Source organism: Chrysoperla carnea, chromosome 2 (assembly GCF_905475395.1).
Source record: "Chrysoperla carnea chromosome 2, inChrCarn1.1, whole genome shotgun sequence".
NCBI lineage: Eukaryota > Metazoa > Arthropoda > Insecta > Neuroptera > Chrysopidae > Chrysoperla > Chrysoperla carnea.
The window spans coordinates 2,292,293-2,318,890 of record NC_058338.1 but is presented as its reverse complement, the minus strand read 5'-3'; the positions used below and the strand labels follow the sequence as shown (position 1 = coordinate 2,318,890).

Below are 26,598 nucleotides of genomic sequence, written 5' to 3'. Positions count from 1 at the left end.
TTCAGAAAAAATCGAAACAAAAACTTACCAATCGTTTATCAGATAAAACAATTCCATGGCCAGAGAAGAATCTTAACAACATATGATAAAATCTTTGATCCTGAATAATATGTGTAGCAAAACCATTTAACGATTGTTCTAAATCATTTGTTGTTGTATGACTGTGACTCTCTGTAGATGATGCACTGGTGGTCGTTGATAATGGCACATATGGTAAATTTGATGATAACGTTAAAAATTGGAATGTAAATGTCCATGCACGTAACGATACCGATGGTAATATACTTATCGATTTAATCACTTGACTGATTGATTGTGGTGATATTGTTAAACCAGGTATCACTGATGAGTTCATCGATGAGATATTATTGTTGTTACAATTTAATGACGAAGACTGTTGATTACTTCCATTTTGTTCAGATAAGAATACACTCATTGTGATCCATAATTGAAGCACTTGTTCTAAAGATGATACGGACATCTGTAAAAGATCAAGGGTTAGATTAAGGTCTGTTGAGATTTCGAAAAAAGGGTTGGCCTATCCCCAACTACTACTCCAAGAATCATTTGGAGCTTTTTAAGACCAGCAGAAACTGCTGTAAAACAAAGTACATTTCCAGGTTTTCAAGGACCGCTAGACATCCTACTATTTTTACAGACTACAGGAATACATAACAATTTGAGAACAATTAATATAAATCCTGAAGGAATACTTACATTATATTCAAAATCTGAAATAAGTGTATTAAAACATTTGGTCAAGATATCAACACTGGTATTACGTTCGCCATCTGATTCAAACTCCCATGGTATCATTAATTCTTCAGGCCATACTTCTGTATACACTGGTACAGATGAAGAAGATGATGCTGACGATGACGATGTTGAAGAAGTACTAGAACTAGAACTAGTAGTGCTGCTACTACCTAGATTATCTTTAGGATCGGATGATGGACTACTTGATTGAGATGGGGGTGCAGCTAATGGACCACAAACCGCTGCAGGTAAATAATATGAGGAGTACATTGTTAGACGACGTAACGTGATTTCTGGTTTACAATCTAAACCAATTTCTAAACGTGCATCCGTTGCTGTTGATATACTGTGAAAATAAAATGTCATTTTTGAATTAAAATTTAGAGAAAACTTATTATTATTGGGAACTAGCATCAATCCAGTAAGTCAAAGGATTGAAAGTGGACACACAGACATAGAGGTCAAACTTATAACACCCCTTTTTTTAGTTCGGGGGGTTAAAAATGACTCACTCTGTATATAATTTTGGATTATTTACCTGGACATTGGTGACAAGCCAAACTTATTTCCATGTTCAATCGATGATTTCTTACATACTTTCTTCTCTAAAATATCATCTAACGCATCATCCAAATCAGAATCATCGGATTCGGGCAACGATGGTAACGGTACTGTAATCGTATTTGTATTATTAATTGTTGTATTCGATTGTTGTTGAACCGTTTGTTGTGAATCCATAATATCTTGTTCCAATGACATTTGCATAAAATCATCCAAATCGATAATATCTTGATTCGTTGTCGAAGTACCTCCCCCCACAACACTACCTCCTCCAGCATTATCATCGGTTGTATTCGACCAATTATCCGTTGCTAAATCATCAATAACAATTGACGACGACGTAGCGGATACTTTATTTTTAATCGTTGAACTTTTTTGTGCTTTATATTTATCACATTCCAAGATATCTTGTAGCAAACAGATAATCGCATGGGTAATCCATTGATTTGTTCCCGAATAATGGATCGATATTCGAAGTAATTTTATTAGTTGATCAGCGGTTAAAATATCGGATAATGTTATAAACGGTTTTGTTGTGATAATTAATCGTGCGATTGTCTTACATGAAAGTAGAAAGATATCGAAATTACACGAACAATCTAAATTTAAAATTAAATTCACCAATCCTCGACATAAATTCAAACAATGATCTTTATTTAAATTATTATTTAAATTACTTGTATTCGGAGTCGAAAATTTTTCCTCTCGCGGTGTTTTCTTACTATCCAAGTACTGTTTAAAACGTTTACTATCACAATTCGTCGTCGAACTCGTCGAATATTGTTTAATTTTCTTAAAAAAATGCTCATGTTGTTTTAACGCTTGCTCTAGCTTCATTGTTAAATGTACCGCATGCGTTGACATCGCTGATAACGCATGTGTGGATGCATTAACCGCTTTTTGTGTATAATCAAGATTATCTAATTGCTGTTTGTAATGTAAGAATCGATTATGTAATTTTTTACGATAACCATCAGCAACCATATTTGTTGAATTCATTCGTTGTGAATTTTGTTGTGAATATTTTTGTGTTGATTCCACTGTTAACCAATCCCAACGTGAACTAATAATCAATCCCGTAGAACCATCGAATTTAATCGAATCCAAACTAAGTGTTAAATATAATAAAAACCAACCGATTAATGTTAAATCAGTTTTCGATGCTAACAATAAACCACCGCCACCATCATGATGACCTGGTGAATTCTTATTAAATGATTGTAATAAATAACATAAACTAAATAGAATTGGATCGAGAATTATTGAACGATTAATATTCGTCGTCGATGATAGCAATGTTTTTCGACATAGATAAACAAATAGAATAAAAATACGATCTTGTGGGAATATATCACGATTTTGTTGTGAATATAAAGTATAAAATGTATCATTTAAAAACTTCCCCCACCATGGTTGAGATCCACACATTCGTATCAATAGGGTAACAACACTTAACTGGATTTTTACGTTGTGAGCGGGAACACAAAGATAATAAAATAGCTCTTGACTCATTTCATAATTAAAATATTGAAATAATTGTGTTGGAACTTGTGGTAAATTATCGTTCATTTCGTAAACAATTGTTAAAATAATTTCTAATAAATTCTCACTAATTTTAATTAATTTATCTGTACTTGCAATCGATAAACTATCGTCCTCTGACGATGATGTCCAGGTTGTATTATTTAAACGTTTAATAATATTTCGTACAATATTCAACTGTTGTTGATAATTAACGCATTCATTATAAATATTTAAAATTTTATTTGTTTCCTGGAAATTATTGTTATTTGTAACTCCTGCACCACCACCAGATGATACCATTTTAAATTTATCTGATTTAATTTTAAGATAATTATACATATTGTTATCATCATCGATTAATAAATATGGATCTAATAAATCTCGAAGTTTCGAACAGGATAATGTATAACGACAGTTGATATCTTCTAATAATTGTAGAAGATAATTATTTTGAATATTGATTTCATATTGATCGGGGATGATGGAATTACATTCTTCGACAACATCTTCTGGAAGTACAATCATATGTCCATAAAAATTCCCAATTGGAATTTTACAACGAGTTGTAGACATGCCATAACGTCCAATTATCGTGATTTTCATGTATCGACACAGCGGAGACGGTTGTAAATCGCTTAAAACGAGATTCTTGCTACCGATATCCGAACTAACAACTAAACGTACACTATCGATATCTTCGCTATGTAACCAGACATCGATACACAACGAAACTAAATCACTACAAGCTGGTATAAGTAAATCTGTTAATAATATAGGAGCACCAAAGTCTAGGGTAACATAACGTCGAGCTCCCGAATGCATTCGTTCGATTACAAGTATATGTTGGGCTGGAGTTAATAACAACTGTTGCCAAGCTATGGGAGTATGATTGTTGTATTTCTTTTCACTAAGTGGTGGTGGCGGTGGTGGTGGTGGTTTTGGTTTGGTTGATGGTTGTTGTGTTGTAGATGATGGTTGGGTTATTGTGGAGGTTTGTTGTTGATTTGTCCATGGATTTAATGAATTCATGTTAAAAACGATTGAAGATGATTCGATTGTATCATCATCTGTCGCAGAGGATGATGTGTATTTTGATTCAAATGGAGCTAATAATTTATTTAGACCAAGAGAATCCGATGTATCAACAGATGTTTTTGTATTTAATAGATTCTTATCAATCACATCATTGATATAAACAATTTGTCCATCTTCTTGTTCGATTTTTAATTTAGAAAGAAACTGCAAAAGTAAAAAATTAAAATGAGAATACTTTCATTGGAACAAAAAATTTTCAGTTCTACAAATACAAATCTGGGTACCGAGCCACTCTGGCGATAAAAAGAATGAAGCAGTAGACTCATTGGTACGAGAAGGGTAGTATCAAACGTCCCTTTCACCTGGACCTCTCATTCCCATAGAAAAATACTCTGCAATTTACCGAATCAAGGAATGGTTACGACAAGCCCATTTTGATTACTGGGACTTTGTTCAGGGTATGCGATAGGCCACAGGTAGAATTGTACTCGCCTCAATCGAGAGCACAGTTGAATTGGGGGCTTGTATGGAGGACGATGAAAAACCTCTACACGGGTTATTTGCACCTGCAGCAATCTGGTTATAAAAATGAATATACAAAAATATTCTATGCAATTTTTTCTAACAGTTTTTTCGATATCTCTAACCATCTCTAACACTAGGCAAAATATTAAGAATCGGTCCTATTTGCCCTAATTTGCAGTAGGCTAAATTTAAAGTCAAGTATCTTAAAAAATATGACTGGAAAATTTCAAATCGATATTCCTATAAATAACGAAAAACAAGAGGGTGTCTTCATCTTAAATGCGACATACTATAGTGTTAAAATGGTCCACCTTGTATATATGTGCGGCTTCTTAGATACTAAATGATATGGAAAAAAAACGGAATTACTTACTTTTGACAATTTCTGTGGTCCAATTGATAAATCATCATTTAATTTTGGAAATGATGAATTAAAAAACTCATCATTGATATATTTAGAGAATGTATTATTGCTATCAACACCACTAGCCGACGCAGACGACGTTGAATTCGTTACTTTATTCGATACATACATATTAGCAGCAGCGGCCGCTGCAGCTGCAGCAGCTGTTGTGTTACCATTTAACAAAGTTGTTGAATTCAATGTAGTTTGATTGGAATTATTATTTTCAATTAATTTCTCAATACGTGTCCCTTCTGATGCGGATGCACACACATAATGTAATGGTTCCGTTTCAAGTAAACCTTTTAGATAATTATTGGTAATTAAACCACGACATTTTGTTATACCGTTATTAGTATTATTTGAAGCAATTCCATTGGTTCCTGGAGATGTTGTACCAGATGAATTTTTATTATTTTCTTGTAGCGTTGTTGTGTGATTGTTATTGTTTGAGGAACCTGTTTGAGAAATTGAATCCTATTCAATTATATTCCTTAATAATTACCACCCTTCCCTCCCAACTTGGATAATAATAAATAAACTTACCAGAGATAAAAAATAAATTTTTAATATCAAATTGATCGGTTGTAGAATTAACAGCATGTACACCATTAATACCAGTTGCTCCATTACCAACTAAACAACTACCTCCACTACCATTATTATTATTATTGTTGGATGATGACGATGCTTGTGGAAATAAATCACCAGTGACAACTGTAGCAAATGTTACTGGATAGCTACTTGATTTATGAAATACCGGTGGTTCAATATCTAAAAGTTCTGGTTCGAATGGCATACCATATAAACCAAATCTGTACAACAAAATGATCATTTCAATCAATAGATGAATGGGGGTGTAGATGTGCTCAACTCCCTTCATCCATCGCGTGAAATTTCCACTATGGACGAAGAGTTAAATCTGAGCCAGTGAAAATGAATAAAGACTTACCTGCTTCGTAATAGCTGATGATATGGATTCGAGCGTGTTTGTAATTGTTTAGCTATCTTACAAACCAATGATAAACATTCCAACGCTAACGTGTATGTACTCTTGATTGTAATTGTTTGAACGGTAATTACATGTTGTAACAACATCGTGTACCAACGTAACGCTGATGATGATTGTATATGTCCTAATGCATTCGATGCACGTAACAATGATAACAATACAGCGGTATCAAACTCTTGTGATATTAATGGATTTAACATTGCTCGACCATTGCTACAATCAACAAAAAATTTATTTATTCAGATTGTTATTACGTAAAGGGGGTGTGGGGAGAATCATTTTCAGTAATGGTAGACAAAACCCCGCCCTTTATGTTCGCCCTTTTCCAATAAGGTATTATCGTTAGTCAGAAATAAATCATGAAATTTAAAAAAAGTTAAAATTTATGTAAAAATAAATTTAAATATTCTAATTTTGAGTCATAAAAGCACATTTTTCTTTTATAATATTAAAATTAAAAATCGTAATTTTTAAACTGTATATCACGTGATCTAAAACGCGGGCAAGCCCTTCTGTGATCTCATAGCGGTATGAGTCATAGACCATCAGTTAGTTCAGTGTAGACAGCTGGGTATAATATATCCATAGATAATAAGTATTTATATTTATTATAATCAGATGTCTATGAATATATCTGTCAAACTTATTTGAATTGTTTCGTATAGTGATACCCATATTACGTCATCAAATTGGATGCCCGCGTTTTTGAAAGTTTAAAAAGGTTTAAAATTTAATTTAAGTTTTTGGCAAGAAAGCGTGTGTATTTTTCCGAAACAAATTTTTGGTGGCTTTTTATTAACAAAATCAACATTTTGAAGTACTTTTATTATTTTTGATACTTTGAACTAATACTTACTCAATACAAATAATAAGTAATGTTGTTAATTTATGTGCAATAGTTCTCGTTCCATAAATAATACATGATAATATTAATTGATGTAAATGTTGTTTAATATGATGTAATAATGTTACACCTAATTCTGATTTAAAATATCCTAAACGTAATGTACTAATCCATTTTAATATATCCAAACTTAATGATTGTATTAAACGTTTATTATTATTATTATTATTAGTATTGGTATTGTTGTTGTTGGAACTGTTTTTAGAACCACTTTGTTGTTGTTTTAATTGTTCATCTGTATTTGTTTTATTACAACATGCAGCTTCACATAATAATGTTATTAAATGATTTGATTCTAATAAAACAATCCGTTGTTGTCTGAAACAAAAATAATAAAAAAAAGAGTTCAATTCGTATCTAAATTTTAAAATTTTATCTTATTAGTCTGGCGTGGTCTTTGATTACTGATTTAATTAAGTGCGATCTAACGTCAAAGGTAGCACAGGACTGCCGTACGTCCTTAAATGAGCTGGCGGTACAAATGAATGTAAACCTGATATGAGTACCGGGACACAGGGACATTAAAGGAAATTGTGAGGCCGACCAGCTTGCCAGAAACGGCACAATGCTGCCAGACACAAGCATCAATAAATACCCGGGAGTTCCATTTGCGAACTGCAAGTTACTCCTGAAAGAAGATATTCTGAAAAAGGCCAATCTTAGATGGAGGGAAGAACGTACTTGTGGTACTACAAGACAGATATGGTCTGAGTACAATCGCAGGCGTTCCGAAGTTCTCATATCACTTCCAAGAGCCTCTGTTCGCAAAATTGTTGCGGCTATCACAGGACACTGGCTGGGCGGCAAGCATGCTGAACGCTTAGGCCTAACAGTGTATCACAACTACTGCAGGAGCTGTCACAGTGGTAACGAGGAGGAGACAATGTCTCATCTTCTCTGTCACTGCCCAGCTCTTGTTATGAGGAGATGGACTTACTTGAGCCAGCCTCTCTTTGACGACCTCTCCGACCTAAAGTCAGTCGACGTCAAAGCCCTCCTGCTGTTCTTAAACAGCTCCAAATGGTTCATGGAGTAGTGGCCAGGGATGGGCCAACCCATTCTAAGTGTGTCCCACCCCAGGACAACCACTCTTTATAAAAATTTATAAAAATTAGCTTACCTTTCATTTGGTAATGAAGTTTGTTTCATTGTACGAATTGAAAATGATATTTCATGTAACCAATCGCATCCAATATACGATTCCATTACTTTTCGATGTGTCGTTGAATTTGTCAAGCGATCACTTAATGAAGACACAGAACCTGTTTACAAAAAAAAAAAAAAAAAAAAAACGTGACAATTCAATAATTCCCGTTTTTTCCGAGCCATCGTTATTGAATGTTTTTACTTACCAATAATCTTATCACTTAATTTATCTTTGGTCGTACTATTCAACGTTGTACTTCGTTCTCCATTCCCACTACTATTCGTCGTATTATTTGAATGTATATCTTTTGATGGATCTAACAATGCTTTAATATGTATTAACAATGTCCTCCCACGTGCTTTTAATAATTTCGGACTAGTTAAAGTGACTGTACCATTATGTTCGGTTAAATCCAAACATGACGACAATGTAACTGGTCCCGCTAGGATATCAACATTATGAGTTTGTAGATATTCATCGGTTAATACAGGATTTTGTATTGTTTGACCAGCACCACCAGGTGTTGTTGAAGATGATGATGATGTTGTCGTTGTCGTCGTTGTTGTATTAGATACTCGTGATAGTGGTGAGTTTGTAGTTTTTGTTTTTGTATTACTTGGGTTTGTACCACCTTCTTCTTGATTTGTTTCACTGTCACGATCGTAGAAAAATTCGATACTATCGTCGACAGGTGTTAACGGTGACAATGTGAATAATTTACGTTTTGTTTTGATTTTTTTGTGTCCAATTCCAGATGCATGTTGTTTTAGTAACGTCACCTATAAAATAATCATTAATTACCATTTTCAAAAACAAATTAAAAAAGTTATCATAAAAAAATAGGCGAGAGAATATACAACGTGTCAATTTAATATACAGAGTGTCTTTTTTAAGTTCATATGCTTTAAGCTCGATAAATAAATTGAATCGAGGAAAATGTTTTAAAAGAAAAATGTTAATTTCAAAGGCGCACATCTTATATCGGCATCGAATTCGATTAAAGTTTTCACTTTAAATTAAAACCTCATTTTGATTTATATCTGACAAACATTAAATGAACGCTTTAAATTAGACAGTTATAAATACACAAACAGATCAGGAGAAGATAAGAAGGTTCAAACGGAAAATAATCAGAAGAATCTATGGAGCGGTACAAATTAATGAGACAGAATGGCGTATCCAGAACAACAGCTAGATATTAGAAATCCTGGACGGTGAAGATACTGTTAAGTTCATTAAATCCCAAAGACTTCGTTGGTTTGGGCACGTCCAGAGAATGAAAGACGCCAGGATGCCGAAAAAGATACTTAACGCCAAGATCTATGCTACCAGGAAGAGAGGAAGACCAAGGCTCAGATGGATGGGCCAGATGCTGGATGATTTGAGGACAATGCGAGTCACTGGATGGGGAACCAAGACCCAGGACCGAAACGTCTGGAGGCGCATTGTGGAGGAGGCCAAGGCCCACGTCGGGCTGTAGCGCTTATTGTTGTTGTTGAAATACGGAAATATTTTTTGTTTGAGACTTTTTTTGTAAACTGAATAGACAGTAATTGATAGAGAAAAGCGACCATTTTGTGCGTTTGTTCATTTAATTCGAACAAAAATTGTCTTTATAGAAAAAACAAACCACTTTTATTGGATTTGGTGCCTGGATGACTGAGCCTCTAAAAAGATAAATTTTATCAATAATATAAGAACCGTCTAAAATGTCTCCATACAAATACCAATTTGAATGTCCCGGTAATATACTCACGCAGCTCTATATCAACCAAAACTGACAAAGCCACATTTTTGATTGTAAACTTACCTGTATATTTGGTAATGATGGACATGGCTGATGTAATGAGAATTGTAAATCTACATGTCCAATACATGCACTCCATGGTAATGTTAATTCTATAACATGTTCATCCCATGTCGTTGAATCCGTTTGTAAACGCCATATTCGATTTGTATGTTGTTGATTTATATCATTTGTATTCTAAAATATATATAATTAAGGAAATACAAGGTGTTCTAAAAGTAATCTCTCAAATAATATTATTATTTACCTGCATATGTTGTGTAGATTTTCGTTGACATTGTTGCATTTCACTCCAACATGTTGGTAATACCGCACAATATGTAGCACAAGTTGTATCAAATTCACAAAAATAATGTAACAATTTTAATTCTTTAACTGTTAATGTTGTACGACAATTTAACATCTCACTGAAACATAAATTTCATTAAATTTAATGTTTAAATCACATACGCCACGCTAAAATTAGCATTTTGAAATACAAACAAACAAAATTATTTGAAAGCTGGACTTACTTAAATTTCGCAACATCACCAGTTTTGGATGCAATCAATAACAATGTCTCACTATCCATTTTCTCCTGTGGATATGTTGGATATGGTGGTGGCTGCTGACCACCATTACTATTATTTGATGCAGGTACTTCTGAAGATGATGAATTTCGTTGTTGAGAATCAATAGTTGATGTACAATTAACACTAGCTCTTTGTTGTTGTTGTTGATCTCGATTTAATCCATCAATATTATCTTGAATACTATTATCGTTAACATTGACATCACCAGACGATGATAATGGTTTTGTGGATGTTATCGTAGAATTGTTATTAGTTATATATTCATCATCGTCCTTTTCTTCAATAAATTCCGTATCATGACCCATAATTGCATAGAAATGTAATGGACCAGATTCCGTTGATACGCATAATCGTTCCAAACCTTTAAATACAAGTTTTACACTTTTATTTTTGGAGTTTACTTCTTTTTACAGCACCGGATATGAAATAAATATCGAGGAGTAAAATCTAGTGATCGAATTGACGCCTGATTTGGGAACCGAGCCACTCTGGCGTTAAATGGAACCAAACAGCGAGTTCGTTAAGACGAGAGGGGTCGTCTCAAACACCCCTTTCAAGTGAGCCTGCCAAGATACTCCCTAATCGGACACTGCCTCATCTACCACCTCCATAATTTAAATGAAAAACAATACTTACTATTACAATAAGTTAACGATACATATCGTGCTCCAGGAGTTTTTGCCTCAGAAACAATACTCAACGTAGACAAGTCCAATAATCGAACACATCCATCCACACATACCATAGCAGCTAAACCATTTATTTGTGATTGAGCCGCATTCATAGAACCACCTGTAGATGGTGCACCAGGTGCTTGTGATATTGTAAAATGATTGGTATCATGACCATCAAAACATTGTGGTAAAATAATTAATTCCTCTGGTTCCTCCATACTTAATAATTCTTTACGTAAGATTGGTACTTCATCAATTTTAACTAAATCACCACGTGGTGTTGACGAAGTTGCCGTAAAATTTAATGAATATATCAATAAAATACATTTACCATCAATTAATTGTTTTTCATTAACATTACGTAAGATTACTAAAATATGACTCCCAGTACTTTTGATAGGGATAATTTCGACGATTTCTAGATTCTCATCGTCGACATCGATTCGTATACATTGGACAGCATGTGAATAGGTTAATAACTTTTGTTCCCCTTTTAATTTCATCTCTGTGATATGATCGGAGATATATTTTTGATGTGGTTGTGTCGTTGTTGCTTCTTCATCGTAATCATCTTCAACGGGGGTTCGACTATCATCATCTTCTTCATCGTCATCATCTAATAATTGATCATCTCCTCCACCGTTTGTAAAAGTGTAGTCAATGTAAGTGGTATCTAATAAATCGTCATCGTTACATATTCTTGGACCATTACCATGTGAATCTCCAGGTGGACCTAACGGAACACACATTTTTTAGATGTAATTATTATTATTTATTTTAAGCAGCCCTAAGACTTCTTTCTAAGGGCCAGAGAAGTATCTGGTGCAGGAGTTTATGGACATAGAATAAAGAAATCGATTTCTTTTGGTCAATATGTGACTGTTTCTTAATCGTCATTCTGAAAGGTGTCTAGATCTGTCCTTGATCAGCATCTCTTCATATAGTCAGACCACACTTCGGGCCAACATACCATCTATTGTTTGAAACTGACAATAAATTGACGGACATAGCATACCTTACTTAAATTTATAAGTAAACAAAAAGGTAAACGATATCTTACCTGGACATAGTGATTTCACATCACTCATTGTAAATTTATCGTCAGGTGGTAAAAATATTTTATCATCTGACGTTGGTATCAAATTCTGATAGCTCTTCGGTGAAAGATCATTACAAACAACAAAAGGTTCAGTAGTTTCTTTTGTTTTATCCTCGATGTCACATATTTTCGTCGTTAGAATATCATTACACTGTTTAATTAGATATTCATATGGAGTTGAATCACCAGCTACTGCTGGTGATGATGTAGTTGTACCACCACCTGTTGCAATGATTTGTTCTGGTGATGAAGCACTCGCTGCTGATTTATATTGAAAATCGTAAACAACTAAATATAAAGATTTGTTCGGTTTTGTTGTATCTTGATCACTAGGTGATGTAGTAGCCGCCGTAGATGATGAATGTACTACAGTGATACCGCATATTATTGATGGACGTAATTTCGATACATTTTTTGTTTGTATTGATGTGGAGTTATTGATAATATTTTTATCGTGTGATGATGTTGTTTTCGTGTTTCCTCCACGTGAATTTCGTGTTAGTTTATCACCGACCACACATAGAGATGTTAACGTTATGTTATCTGAAATTTAAAATATTCATTTTATTCCAAAAATACAAATATTCGAAGAAATAAAGTACACACACATCCCTTTTTTTTTTAGTTCGAGTGTTAGGAATAAGATCTTACCTCGTTTTAATAAAATATTATGTGAATTTTCTGTAGCGATGGTGGTTGTTGTCCCAGCTACACCCGTTGTTCCCACTTGTTGATTGGTTCCAGACGATGGTTGAATACTTGATGTAACAGCCGTAATTGTATCATATTGTGTGACATAAAAACAATGCGTTCGCTTTAATTTTCCACTAATATTGTAAACCGTTACCATTCCATTTTTATGCCCAAACGCAATCATATCTTGTACATTTGTTTGCGATATAATTGTAACATCTGTACATGGTGGTGGTGATGATGATGTTTGATGATTTGACGATGTCGTCAATAGATTCGTAACATCTACAGCGGGTACCGTTGCATATGTAACAGATAATGGAACGTTTTGTGTGTATTCACCTTTAACGAATGGACAACTTGGTGAATGTCTTTCATGTTCACTCCATGGTTCATCTGTTCGTTCCCAACATACTAAACACACTGCACACGTGAAACACATTGCACGATCATCACCAGAACTATTTGGTTGATGGTAGAAACCAGCTTGTGCCATTTGTTCTGGTAATGCCCATTTGTAATCCATATGTGGCCATCTAAAAATCCAATATTCTTTTTAAAGGCTGTCACGTGACTAATCAATTAGGCAATTTGTATAACGTAAATGTAAAAAAACGCTCTAAAATATCGAAAAAGCGATAAAAACCAAAGTTTTCCTATGTTTTCTTTTTGGAAAGCGCCGTAAGGTAATGTTTTTTTTTTTTTTTTTGCATAAGCAGAATCTGTGATAAATTTTCGTTATAATGCAAATTTTTTGAAGCTCATGCGCGTAGGACAGACGATCAGATTAGTAAAAAAAAATCGATAAGTTAATTACACGCTAAAAAGTTTATATTTCAATAACCTGACGATTTACGCGTGACGCAAAGAAATGGAAAGCTTACAAAGTTGAAAAAAAACAAATTCCCGTGTTTTACACATTAAATAAATATAAAATATTACGTTACCTTGCAAATGTTTCACGTCGTTTCGCTTCACTGTACATTGCTGAACGATCACATTGTGTTGATGATGTTGTTAAACCAATGTTACGTTCACTGCGTGGCGCTAATTCTGATAATCGTTCACTAATCGCAGCAGCCACAGCCAATGCTGGTATATGACGATTTTGTCGTTTTAATTCGGTCACAACACGTAGCGCTACTGCACGTAATGTTGATAGTTTTAATTCCAAATACACGGTGTTCCACTGTATAAACAAATTTTTATTATTTTTTAACAATTAAGCAAAAATTATCTCTTTTAAACAAGTGAAAACAAACAATTGACTGAGTTAATTATTGAAATACCATGTATAGACAAAGTTGATTACACTCTCACATTATATACATGCTATATAATTATCAATATTTTTAGCGTTACAAACTTGGGACTATATTTGTGTATACTTACTTTTTGTGCTTTAATTCCGTTCCGTTGTTGACTTTGGGCCCGTGTAATTTTCTCGGTAATTTCATTTAATACTTCTGAATGTAAATCAGTGCATGTTAAGTCTATACTCTTTAAACTTTGTTGAAACATTAATGCCTGTAAAAGAAAATGTTTTTATGATTATTTAAAACAACAAAGTTCACTTTGTTCACCCATAGTCTAGAGCCAGGCGTTGCATTCGATCATCATATCGGACTTGTTTTCAATGAATATTCTTAAATATTAAGTTATGCAAGTTTTATTATTTAAAAAGTTAGATACGAACATAACAACACCCTTTGTCAAATACTACGACTAACCCTATGTATAAAATATATACAAGGTTGTTCAATATAATGTTACCACGTAAATGGGAAATATTTTATGTAAAGTGTGTCTTATTGTATGCTAGTACAAGTGAAGATTACGAAAATTAAAAAAAAACATAAGACAAATGCGAATTTTTCCTTGTAGCTCCCTCCAAACTGAACCGATTCTCTTGAAACATAGCTAAGAACACTCTTCGTTTAGGAGCTACAATGCCACAGACACACACTCATAGTGTTCAAACTTATAACACCCCTCTTTTTGCGTCGGGGGCTAAAAACATGGAAAAAATGAAATAAATGCCAGGCTTTAAGAATTTATAAACAAGTATCTGAGTCATTTAATGAATACCCGATGGCCTGGAAAGAAGTGGCTTGGCCATAATTTAAGGAAAACAATTGACGTAGTTGAGTCACTTTGGAATTGCATTCTCAAGGCGCCAGAAGAAAGGGTAGACTGAGAAACTTGAAGAATAACAGTAGAAAAGGAAGAGAAGGATTGAGGCAAGATCTGGCAAGAACTAAAGACTTCGGCTGGGAATAGAAACGAATTTATCAATAAGTATCTGAGTCATTTAATGAATATCTAGTAGTTAAATTTTGAAAAATATTGCAATAACGTTAAATTTGACTAGAAATTTGAAAATTATGGCACAAAATTAGTGGGATTACATACTTGGTTCATTAAAATAAGATAAAATTTGAGTGTGATAGAGCAAAATACATTTTTTTGGATTTTAGTGACGTCATAGAGTATAAAAAATCAATTTTTTGGATATCTTGGCCAAAATTTGTTCGATTTGAATGAAATTTTTTTTGAAACATACTAATTTTGGGTCGTATTTTCCATTTTTCTTGTTAGTATGTCGCTTATATCATTCCTTGAGTCAAATGAGGAAACAACGGTAGTTAAATTTTGAAAAATACTGCAATAACGTTAAATTTGACTAGAAATTTGAAAATTATGGCCCAAAATTAGTGGGATTACATACTTGGTTTATTAAAATAGGATAAAATTTGGGTGTGATAGAGCAAAATCAAATTCTTTGAATTTTAGTGACGTCATAAAGTATAAAAAATCAATTTTTTGGATATCTTGGCCAAATTTTGTTCAATTTGAATGAATTTTTTTTTTAATCATACTAATTTTGGGTCGTATTTTCCGTTTTTCTTGTTACTATGTCGCTTATATCACTCCTTGAGCCTTTAAGGAAACAAAAGTAGTTAAATTTTGAAAAGTATTGCAATAACGTTACATTTGACTAAAATTTTGAAAAGTATGGCCCAAAATTAGTGGAATTACATACTTGGTTTGTTAAAATAGGATGAAATTTGCGTTTGATAGAGCAAAATCCTTCAAATCGTTAAATCATAAATTTTTCTCGCTCATCGACGCAATTACAGCAGAATGTTAGATATTAAAAAGAGAAAAAAAGGTGACTTACCTCAGACAAGAGTAATTCTAGCTTAACAACGTCATCGCTACATTTTAAACGGCGCTGTAATATTGTGTCCAATAATAAAACGCCGTTGTAATCTGATCGCATTCCAATTCCATGTCCATCGGTGAATAAGATTTTATTTTGATCTTCTAGGTAACGACATTTTATATTTGCATTCGAACCAGCTGTGAAAAGAGAAATTCACTTTTCAAAATGGAATAATGAGAATCTATTCTTGACGAACTGCCCTTGATAAAATTTCAAGGCCAATTTATTTAAATTAAATTTGTACTTTGAAATTCATTTAAGAACAGCTAAAGGACCTAGAATAAAAGAATCGATTCTTCTTGGGTCTATATGCGACGATTTTCAAACAGAAATTCATATTTCAGATAATCAGGCCTAATTTTTGTCCCCGAGACTGAATAACACAGTCAAGGCTAACGACAGGAGTTGTCTGAAACGGCTCTTTCTCCTCAGCTTGTCATTCCTACAGTAAGGAATGGCTACGACAAATCCACCCATCTTTGCATGCAAAATGCCAAGCGGCGCCGTTCTCAATTTAAATTTTGGACAAAAACTATAAAATAATCTTTATTCTCGTCAGTAACGAATTTTCGGCAAAACCCGTACTCTTTTTGTTCAAACATTTCGAAAATGGTGAAGTTTGGGATAAATTGTCAAGGATCCAAAAATGTTTTTTAAATCTTAAATAAAGAAAATGTATTGCCCGGAAGTAGGGAATTTCTGCCCCACTTTTTGTGCGTAAATCGAAAAAGCACAAGTTCACAAGAATATGATTTTATTGAATACACTCAGACAAACATTTTCCAAAAATCCACTGACAACCAGGAGTTGATTCCTGAGTCAAATGCCTCATTTCCTCGATTAGGTGTGTTTTTTAACCTTAAAAAAATTTTGTTAAAGAGCCTTGGTATGGTATGGTATGGAGGTTAGCGGGCCATGCTCGAGCATCGCGCCTCGAAGCAATGATTCAGAGCACTTAGCCAAATAGACCCTTGTACTCTATCCCCGCTACATTTTTCAGTGGCTATTATAACCAACGGATGTATTGAAACCCAGGATTTGCCTAGCGCTGAGTTTCTTAATTTCTTCTGGTTCGATTATGTCCGGACCAAACCATTTCCTTCGCTGCTGTATGAGCGCCGGACAGTAACAGAGAAAGTGGATCGATGTTTCTTCTGAATTTTCTCCGCAACTGTCACACGCAGGAGATTGTCTTTTTCCAATCTGATGTTGGAACTTGTTCAGGTTATCATGCCCTGTAAGTAACTCTACGATGACTCTAATATCAGCTTTGGTTAGTTTCAAGATCTCCTCGGCGCTGTTACCGAGCGAGTTTCCTTCACTCAACAGGCTTTTCAGGTTAAAGGGCCTTAATAACTTTTAAAAGCTTTGACAATTTTTGAAAACTTCTAATATTTTTTTTTTTTTTTAGTTAGATCTAGAAAATTTTCTAGCAATATATTTCAGAAATTAATAAAACATTAAGAATTCCTGTTCAAGGCTCATGACGTCTTAATATTTTTTTCAGAAATTTTTTGTTTACATATCGAAACCCTTTCAAATATGTTTACGAAATTATGACAGCTCCTATTTAAGAATACGCCTTAATCAAATTACTAGGGGATTTCCCACAAATGATTCACAATTGATAAGAACTCACGGAAATAATTTCTACAACGGAGATAAGTTTAAACTCAAAAAAAAAAAAACACTTTAAAGTGCCGAAAACAGGCGTTAAAAGAATTAAAACAATAAAAATACAATGACATGTCGTCTATTCGAGGATAGTTATCTGCGAGAAACCTTTCGAGATGAATAAATTTTGGCGAAATCATTGAAATTTAACAGCATAATAAAAAAATATAACCAAAATTACGTACCAGAAAGATTACTTGTTTGCAAAATAAAGCCAGAATTCACATCCAAAACATGTACACTGCCATTCCGTGTAATAACAAGAATGATATTTAATGCAGGATGATAAACAATATTTTTCGTTGTTAAATCAACATTTAAATAACCATCTTCTTTGAGTGACCACAATTCTTGAGCCATTTTGCTAGCACATTTGTCGATCCGCCATTGATATTGGCTGGGATAAAGAGTTTGATAATACAAAAAAAAACACACAATTCAATGTAATTCACACACTTTTTAGAAAATTGTAATGAAGAATAACAAAAATAAATAAAATTCGAGTTTTTCGATTTTAAAATTGTCTCAATTTTTATTCACGTATACATTTGGTTATAATAACACTTTAATAATTTTTCTATGAGTTTGTGAAAAAGTTTTTTTTTTTTTTTAAGGGTAAGCAACATCAAAAAAGATCTTATATTTTTCTAACGCTAACGGTCTCTAGTGGATATTTTTTGAACATACATAAAATAATGAAAGTGACATCTATATAATTTTGTTTAAAACTACACGCATACTGTGTAAAATACTTTGACATTATAATACCTAGACTGAGCATCACTTATCTTTCTGTACAGTGAAAGGTGTGCCAAAAACTGAGGTAATTGCTTGGGTCAGCTAAGGATATTTATCAAAAAATATACATTGACTACAAGTGAAAACAAACAATTGACTGAGTTAATTGTTGAAATACCATGTATAGACAGTTTTGATGACGCAATCGTTTGTTTTTTGGCGTCACGTAAATAAAGAAAGATTTCCACTCTTAAATAGCCACACACACATGTAACTGATATTCCCATATCAATACATACTACAAAATTTTCACCTAATTAGCGCCCTCGTGGGTAAACAGTGATGTTTACAAGAAAATATTTCAAACAAAAGTTGTTTATTTTTTTATAAGGAACATTTTTTACATTTAAACATTTGTTCTATCTCTAACGGTTTACAAAAAATGGGTCCTACGGATCCAAGACCCAATTGACTCATTTTACATTTACAAACTCGACCTCACTTTTTACGTCTTAAGCACACTGTAAAAATTTCAGCTTGATATCTCTTTTCGTTTTTGAGTAATCGTAATGACAGATGGACAGACGACAGGTAGTCAGACAGACAGACATACGTCTATCTGACAATACGATAACTCAAAAACGAAAAAAGATAACAAGTTTTGGTCTTGGATCCATTTTGTAAACCGTAAGAAAAAATTTTAATTGTAAAAGTTATTCCTTATAGAAAATAAACAACTTTTGTTCGAAACATTTTTTCGCAAAGATCATTGTTTATTTGTGAAGGTGAAAATTAGGTCAAAACTTTGATGTTCATTTTTTCCAAAACTGTAAATGGACATAATTCTTTTCAGTTAAGTGGATTCTTAATTTGACGCTCAAAGCTAACGTTGATGACGCTTGACGCTGAACTTGAGCGTCAAATTAGGTCACGTGGTCAGTTTAGGTCGTGCTGCCATCTGGGCGGGAAAAAAATTTCGTTATGGATTACTAAACTATTTTGTTTTTTGTCGAGTTCAATATAGTTAGCGTGGAATATTAATAAAATTTATTAAATCATATATCAAAAAATTGCTCTCTAAATGCTCCATCAGATTCCAAAATTGCTCCAATTATTAAATTATCAATTAATTAAATATTTGCAATTAAAAATACAAAATTTTATTTTCCAATATCTCAGTAAATTGATAGTTTTTCCTAACGTTTTTGCTATCAATAAATTGCTCCCGTTTATTTCTTTCGGGATATAACAATAACGATTTATAAATATCTATTATTTTTGCATAATTAATTAAAATTAATAATTGCAATTCAAACAGGTATGTGATGACGTCATTCACAAGGGGAATGTCATAAACTGGGGGGAGCGGGAAGGGAAAGAAAAACAAAAAAGAAATAATAATAGAAAGTAAATAATTAGATGTATCAGTGAAAAATATCAAAAAATTGCTCCGTAAATACTCTTTCAGATTCCAAAGTTGCTCCAGTCATATGATTAATATGTAATTAAATATTTTCAATTAAAAATACAAAATTTTACATACACAAGGGGAATGGGGGGAAACATGAACATATATTACGATAGATTGTAGTTATTATCTATGGTTATGATATTTGTTTTATTTAATTAAATATTAAAAGAAAATAAACAATCATATGTATCAGCGGAAAGTATCAAAAAATTGCTCCGTAAATACTCTTTCAGATTCCAAAGTTGCTCCAGTTATATAATTAATATGTAATTAAATATTTTCAATTAAAAATACAAAATTTTACATACACAAGGGGAATGGGGGGAAACATGAAAATATATAACAATAGATTGTAGTTATGATCTATGGTTATGGTATTTGTTTTATTTAATTAAATATTAAAATGACTTGAGATATCACAATTTTTTATTCTACATTTTTCTTAGGAAAAAAAATTTTCGACAATTTTTGTTTGAACCTTTTTTTCATCCAGTTGGTTGTTGAAATATTGGCCAAAAACCGTTTTTTATGTATATATAGCGTTAATTATATCAACTTTGGCACTTCCGAGACTTTGAATAAGTTCTCACAAAAGCATTATTATTATTTTGAGCGGGCCAAAATGTAAAAAAATATAAAATGTAATTAATATGTGCAATCTGTTTGTTTATTAATAATATGTTTATTTGTTTTCACTTAATATGTACATAAATAATTTACTTCTAAAATTTATTTTCAATAGATTTATATAATATTATTTCCACCTTTAATTTATTTGATAAAACATTGAAAATCCATAAAAAGTGCTCGGTCAGCTTTTCCGTAAGTGTTTTGACGAATCAGTATTTTCATAACTGAAAAAAGTAATAATAATAAAAATTAAAACTAATTCTACGCAATAAAACATACTAACGATAGAAAGCATGAGAAATTAGTAATTACAATGCCTTGGTCAGATATTTCCATAGGTTTCCATTCAACATTCGGGTTAATAGGTACATCGGCGAGTTATAGGAATTGTCCGGATTCAATATCATCTCGATGATTGATCTCTTTTTAGAAATATAATTTTAGTCCAACTGCTTGCCAATATTTGTATCTGAAAACTGAAAATTCAACAATATAATTATATATAAATAAAATAAAAGTTTATAAACAAATAACCTAAGACGTCGATAATTTATGTAAACAAATAAAGGTTTGTCGACTCACCTTTTACAACCATCTTTACAATAAATAATTATTCTTCAAGTAACTTATTGAAACATTATTTAAATTAAAAATGTTTTAATGAAAATACAACGGCGAATAAAAATGATATAATTAACCTCAAAAAAAAAATTAAATAAACAAATATCACAGCCATAGATAATAACTACAATCCATCGTTATATATTTTCATGTTTCCCCCCATTCCCCTTGTGTATGTAAAATTTTGTATTTTTAATTGAAAATATTTAATTACATATTAATTATATAACTGGAGCAACTTTGGAATCTGAAAGAGTATTTACGGAGCAATTTTTTGATACTTTCCGCTGATACATATGATTGTTTATTTTCTTTTAATATTTAATTAAATAAAACAAATATCATAACCATAGATAATAACTACAATCTATCGGAATATATGTTCATGTTTCCCCCCATTCCCCTTGTGTATGTAAAATTTTGTATTTTTAATTGAAAATATTTAATTACATATTAATTATATAACTGGAGCAACTTTGGAATCTGAAAGAGTATTTACGGAGCAATTTTTTGATACTTTCCGCTGATACATATGATTGTTTATTTTCTTTTAATATTTAATTAAATAAAACAAATATCAAAACCATAGATAATAACTACAATCTATCGTAATATATGTTCATGTTTCCCCCCATTCCCCTTGTGTATGTAAAATTTTGTATTTTTAATTGAAAATATTTAATTACATATTAATTATATAACTGGAGCAACTTTGGAATCTGAAAGAGTATTTACGGAGCAATTTTTTGATACTTTCCGCTGATACATATGATTGTTTATTTTCTTTTAATATTTAATTAAATAAAACAAATATCATAACCATAGATAATAACTACAATCTATCGTAATATATGTTCATGTTTCCCCCCATTCCCCTTGTGTATGTAAAATTTTGTATTTTTAATTGAAAATATTTAATTACATATTAATTATATAACTGGAGCAACTTTGGAATCTGAAAGAGTATTTACGGACCAATTTTTTGATACTTTCCGCTGATACATATGATTGTTTATTTTCTTTTAATATTTAATTAAATAAAACAAATATCATAACCATAGATAATAACTACAATCTATCGGAATATATGTTCATGTTTCCCCCCATCCCCCTTGTGTATGTAAAATTTTGTATTTTTAATTGAAAATATTTAATTACATATTAATTATATAACTGGAGCAACTTTGGAATCTGAAAGAGTATTTACGGAGCAATTTTTTGATACTTTCCGCTGATACATATGATTGTTTATTTTCTTTTAATATTTAATTAAATAAAACAAATATCATAACCATAGATAATAACTACAATCTATTGTTATATATTTTCATGCTTCCCCCCATCCCCTTTGTGTATGTAAAATTTTGTATTTTTAATTGAAAATATTTAATTACATATTAATTATATGACTGGAGCAACTTTGGAATCTGAAAGAGTATTTACGGAGCAATTTTTTGATATTTTTCACTGATACATCTAATTATTTACTTTCTATTATTATTTCTTTTTTGTTTTTCTTTCCCTTCCCGCTCCCCCCAGTTTATGACATTCCCCTTGTGAATGACGTCATCACATACCTGTTTGAATTGCAATTATTAATTTTAATTAATTATGCAAAAATAATAGATATTTATAAATCGTTATTGTTATATCCCGAAAGAAATAAACGGGAGCAATTTATTGATAGCAAAAACGTTAGGAAAAACTATCAATTTACTGAAATATTGGAAAATAAAATTTTGTATTTTTAATTGCAAATATTTAATTAATTGATAATTTAATAATTGGAGCAATTTTGGAATCTGATGGAGCATTTAGAGAGCAATTTTTTGATATATGATTTAATAAATTTTATTAATATTCCACGCTAACTATATTGTGGTTTTTTGTCGCTCCTTTTTACAATTTGACTCTGGATATATTTCTATTTTTTTCTGGTAGGTGGATTCCTAATTTGACGTCAAAGCCAGCGTCAAGCGTCATCATGAAGTTACATCTTTTAAATTTGACGCTACACATAGTTCTATTTTTTTCAGCTAAACACTTAAAGCCAGCCTCAAGCGTCATTATGAACACCTTTACAAATTAAATATTGTTCTTTTTAATTAATAAAAATAATCTTTTAATTGATCTTTAAAGTTAAACCAAACATTTGAACCAAAATAACTCAACATTTATTATGCAATCATTTTGTTTGTCGATGTTTTGCTACCGACAAATTTATTTGACGTAACAAAAAAAAAATGGCCACGAAAATATTGAAAGCTTGTCATTTAATAACAAAATGTGCTCAAAATTTACCCAAAAATTATTTGCTCAGTCCCACAGGAAACACATTAATATTGAAAAACTGCACAAGAAATACCACAAGTTTTTTTAATAAATGTAAGTTGGGAAATCTTTCGCAAACATAACCTTTAAAACCCCCAAAAATTAAATCTAAAAATTTTTATGCACAGTGCCTGCTGAGCAAATTTGGAAAGGTGTAACATCTGTAAGTAATGCTGGTAAAAAGCGTGGTCGAGGAAAAGGTTCTAGTAAAAAAGTAGCAAAAAATTTAAATCGTGGCCAAGTAATTGGTGTCGGTAAAGCGAATATATTATGGCCAGGTTTATCCGCACCAATAATGCGTGGACGGGAGCTCGTGCAGCAACAAAAACTCCCTACCGATCCAGATTACGAGAATCGTTTAATTAAAATGCGTGACGAAATGGGTACATTTCGTCGCATCAAATTAAGTCCCATCGAACGTGGTTGGTCGGGTGCAAAATTACCAGGACGTAGTATAGGACCTCCAGATCCAATCGGTGAAGATACTTTTGAAGGATTTGATACAAAGGCGTTAGAAATGAAAATTGTATTTAATATGAAAGGAAATTTTGGACGGAAACGTCGTTTATCTGTACTGGCAGTGACTGGAAATGGGAATGGTGTAGCTGGTTTTGCATTGGGGAAAGCTGTTGATACAAAAGCTGCTATTCGTAAAGCGAGAAATCGTGCTGGACAAAAATTAATGTTTATTAATATTTATAAAAATCATACAGGTTAGGTTTTTTTCCCCTTATATTAAATCCCCAAATCGAAAAGAGGTATTATAGGTATTGGCGCTATATGTGTGTGTCTGTCTGTTTGTCGGTGGCATTCTAGCTCCTAAACGGGCGAACCGATTTTCATTTTATTGAGTGAAAAGTAATTTAATGGAGAGTGTTCTTAGCTATGTTTGAATTGCAAGGCGATGATCGAAAAAAGAGGTACTACACTACTCCATGAACCATTTGTAGCTGTTTAAGAACAGCAGGAGGGCTTTAACGTCGACTGACTTTAGGTCGGAGAGGTCGTCAAAGAAAGGCTGGCTCAAGTAAGTCCATCTCCTCATGACAAGAGCTGGGCAGTGAAAGAGAAGATGAGACATTGTCTCCTCCTCGTCACCACTGTGACAGCTCCTGCAGTAGTCGTGATACACTGCCAGGCCTAAGCGTTCAGCATGCTTGCAGCCCAGCCAGTGTTCTGTGATAGCCGCACCAACTTTGCGAACAGAGGCCCTTGAAAGTGAAATGAGAACTTCGAAACGCCGGAAAAAAAAGTTTAATTAAAAAAAAAATTATTTTTTCAGTTTATCATGATTTCTTTACTCAATTTGGTAAGACGAAAATCTTTGTGAGTAAAAAACCTGAAGGCCATGGATTAATTTGTCATCGAGCCATTAAAACAATCTGTGAAGTTGTGGGTATTAAAGATTTGTATGCGAAAGTTGAAGGCTCAACAAATTTACAACATGTTGTCAAAGCTTTCTTTTTGGGCTTATTAAAACAAGTAAGTATAATAACATCTCTTACCCGGAGACTTTTCGCCTTCGAGGGGATAGTTTGTTCTCAAGGAGGACACAGAGGACTTTTTGGTCTAGGTGCTAGGGATCCATTTGCGGGTACTCCTTTTATGTATTATTATTTTTGATTTCCAGAAAACACACCAAGAAATAGCAGAAGAGAAACGTTTGCATTTAGTTGAATTTAAAAAAGAAAATGATTATTATCCAGAAATAGTTGCATCACCAAGTACCGAATGTCGAAAAATCGATGAAATACCAACGGATGAAGTTCTAGATTTTACACAATATTGTTTAGATAATCGAATTGTATTAAAAAAGAAAAAATTACCACCGGCATACACCAAACAACCATCGTGGCAAATCTATTTAAAGAAACAGGAATATATACGAAATAAACCAATGGTACGACAGAATATTATGGCTGAATATGGTGAACTACGAAGTTTCTTAACTGATCAATATCCAGAGTGTAGACCATTTCGACCAGAAGTAGAATCAAAGGAAACAACAGAAGAAGAACTTAATCAATAATATTAGTTCTTGCTTATAAGATTCGATGTTGTTAATTAATTTTATTTTAATAAATTATAATTCATAGAGTTGTAAATCATTCTTGAAAATTACCTATCATTCGGGATGTTTTTAACCCCCGAGCTAAAAAAAGGGGTGCTATAAGTTTGACCACTATGGGTGTGTGTGCGTCTGTCTGTCTGTCTGTCTGTGGCATCGTAGCGCCTAAACGGATGAACCGATTTTGAATTTTTTTGTTTCGTTTGAAAGGTAATTTAATGGCGAGTGTTTTTAGCTTTATTTCAAGAACGAGTTTAAGGTTCCGTACCCGAAAGAACTAAAAAATTGGTGATGCTCATCAAAATCGGCTCTGTTTGGAAAAGGTTTATAGAACAGTGAATAGGCGGCAGGCACGCTGAACGATTAGGCCTGACCGTGTATCTCGATTATTGCAGGAGCTGTTACAGTGGAGAAAAAGGAGGTAATGAAGTCTTGCCTTTTCTTCTACTGTTTAGGTCTTCCCAAGAGAAGATGGACTTACTTGAGACAGTCTTCCTTTGATGACGTACCCTTACCCTTCCTTTAACTGACCAGTCCTTATGCCGCCTTTTCCCGATTCTTCCTTAAGTTTCCTTGAAACTAAAACAAACTACAGAAAACTCATCATACAATATTCCCCTCCGTCTTTTTACTATCCCTCCTTTGCTCTGACCATCTCCTAAGCCCTTGATCGTCCCTTACGCCAATTATGACTTCAAAAACAAATTTCTAGTAAAGAAAAATTATTTTTATATTAAATTTGGATAAAGGATCCCGGAAATTTGGATGGTTTGAAAGGACCCCGGACTCAATACATTGATTTTTGGTTTTAGGTATTTTTGATCATGCTAATAACAGTTCTTATGAACTGGGCCCTCAATAACCCTTCCCTTTCGAGCTACGGCCCTTCGAAGGTTATGGTAGACATAACCTTTAAGGGCCGTAACCCGAAAGAGGAGGGTTCTTGAGAGTTGTACCCATAAGAACTTTTGATCAGCATGATCGAAACTACCTTAATAGTTTAAACAAAATTTTTACCGAAACTAAAAATCAATATATTGTGCCCGGGATCCTTTGTGATAAAAGATTTTCTTTTAGCGAACACATATTTGACAATAAAGTTTAAGGCTGCTGAAGGCATTGGATAT

General features: G+C 32.7%; 2 protein-coding genes and 1 long non-coding RNA gene across 3 annotated transcripts in view; 1 reads left to right on the top strand and 2 right to left on the bottom strand.

Moving 5' to 3' along the window:
* LOC123294185 (baculoviral IAP repeat-containing protein 6) overlaps window positions 1-18,067 on the bottom strand; it is a 31,625-nt gene extending 13,558 nt beyond the window's left edge. The window contains exons 1-20 of the mRNA XM_044875291.1: window positions 17,798-18,067; window positions 15,894-16,075; window positions 14,105-14,239; window positions 13,660-13,901; window positions 12,671-13,248; window positions 11,981-12,562; window positions 10,883-11,653; window positions 10,187-10,607; window positions 9,922-10,081; window positions 9,678-9,851; window positions 8,073-8,646; window positions 7,841-7,982; window positions 6,977-7,038; window positions 6,673-6,877; window positions 5,757-6,029; window positions 5,351-5,619; window positions 4,775-5,262; window positions 1,295-4,080; window positions 718-1,102; window positions 29-481 (exon numbers count right to left, since the gene is read on the bottom strand). Coding sequence (XP_044731226.1) covers window positions 29-481; window positions 718-1,102; window positions 1,295-4,080; window positions 4,775-5,262; window positions 5,351-5,619; window positions 5,757-6,029; window positions 6,673-6,877; window positions 6,977-7,038; window positions 7,841-7,982; window positions 8,073-8,646; window positions 9,678-9,851; window positions 9,922-10,081; window positions 10,187-10,607; window positions 10,883-11,653; window positions 11,981-12,562; window positions 12,671-13,248; window positions 13,660-13,901; window positions 14,105-14,239; window positions 15,894-16,075; window positions 17,798-17,972 — 9,057 coding nt within the window. The 5' untranslated portion in view covers window positions 17,973-18,067. The remainder of the gene's footprint in view (window positions 1-28; window positions 482-717; window positions 1,103-1,294; window positions 4,081-4,774; window positions 5,263-5,350; window positions 5,620-5,756; window positions 6,030-6,672; window positions 6,878-6,976; window positions 7,039-7,840; window positions 7,983-8,072; window positions 8,647-9,677; window positions 9,852-9,921; window positions 10,082-10,186; window positions 10,608-10,882; window positions 11,654-11,980; window positions 12,563-12,670; window positions 13,249-13,659; window positions 13,902-14,104; window positions 14,240-15,893; window positions 16,076-17,797) is intronic.
* A 2,487-nt stretch (window positions 18,068-20,554) lies between these two features.
* On the bottom strand, window positions 20,555-21,094 carry LOC123293264. Its single transcript, XR_006535009.1, has 3 exons — window positions 21,034-21,094; window positions 20,764-20,927; window positions 20,555-20,675 (listed from the first exon to the last, which is right to left on the bottom strand). It is a non-coding gene; the product is annotated as an uncharacterized LOC123293264 (long non-coding RNA).
* A 2,200-nt stretch (window positions 21,095-23,294) lies between these two features.
* Window positions 23,295-25,508, top strand: LOC123293263 (28S ribosomal protein S5, mitochondrial). Its single transcript, XM_044874024.1, has 4 exons — window positions 23,295-23,457; window positions 23,532-24,116; window positions 24,686-24,885; window positions 25,034-25,508. Exons 1-4 carry the CDS (start codon window positions 23,316-23,318, stop codon window positions 25,430-25,432), a joined length of 1,326 nt encoding a protein of 441 aa, XP_044729959.1. The 5' UTR covers window positions 23,295-23,315; the 3' UTR covers window positions 25,433-25,508.
* Window positions 25,509-26,598: the final 1,090 nt, after the last annotated feature.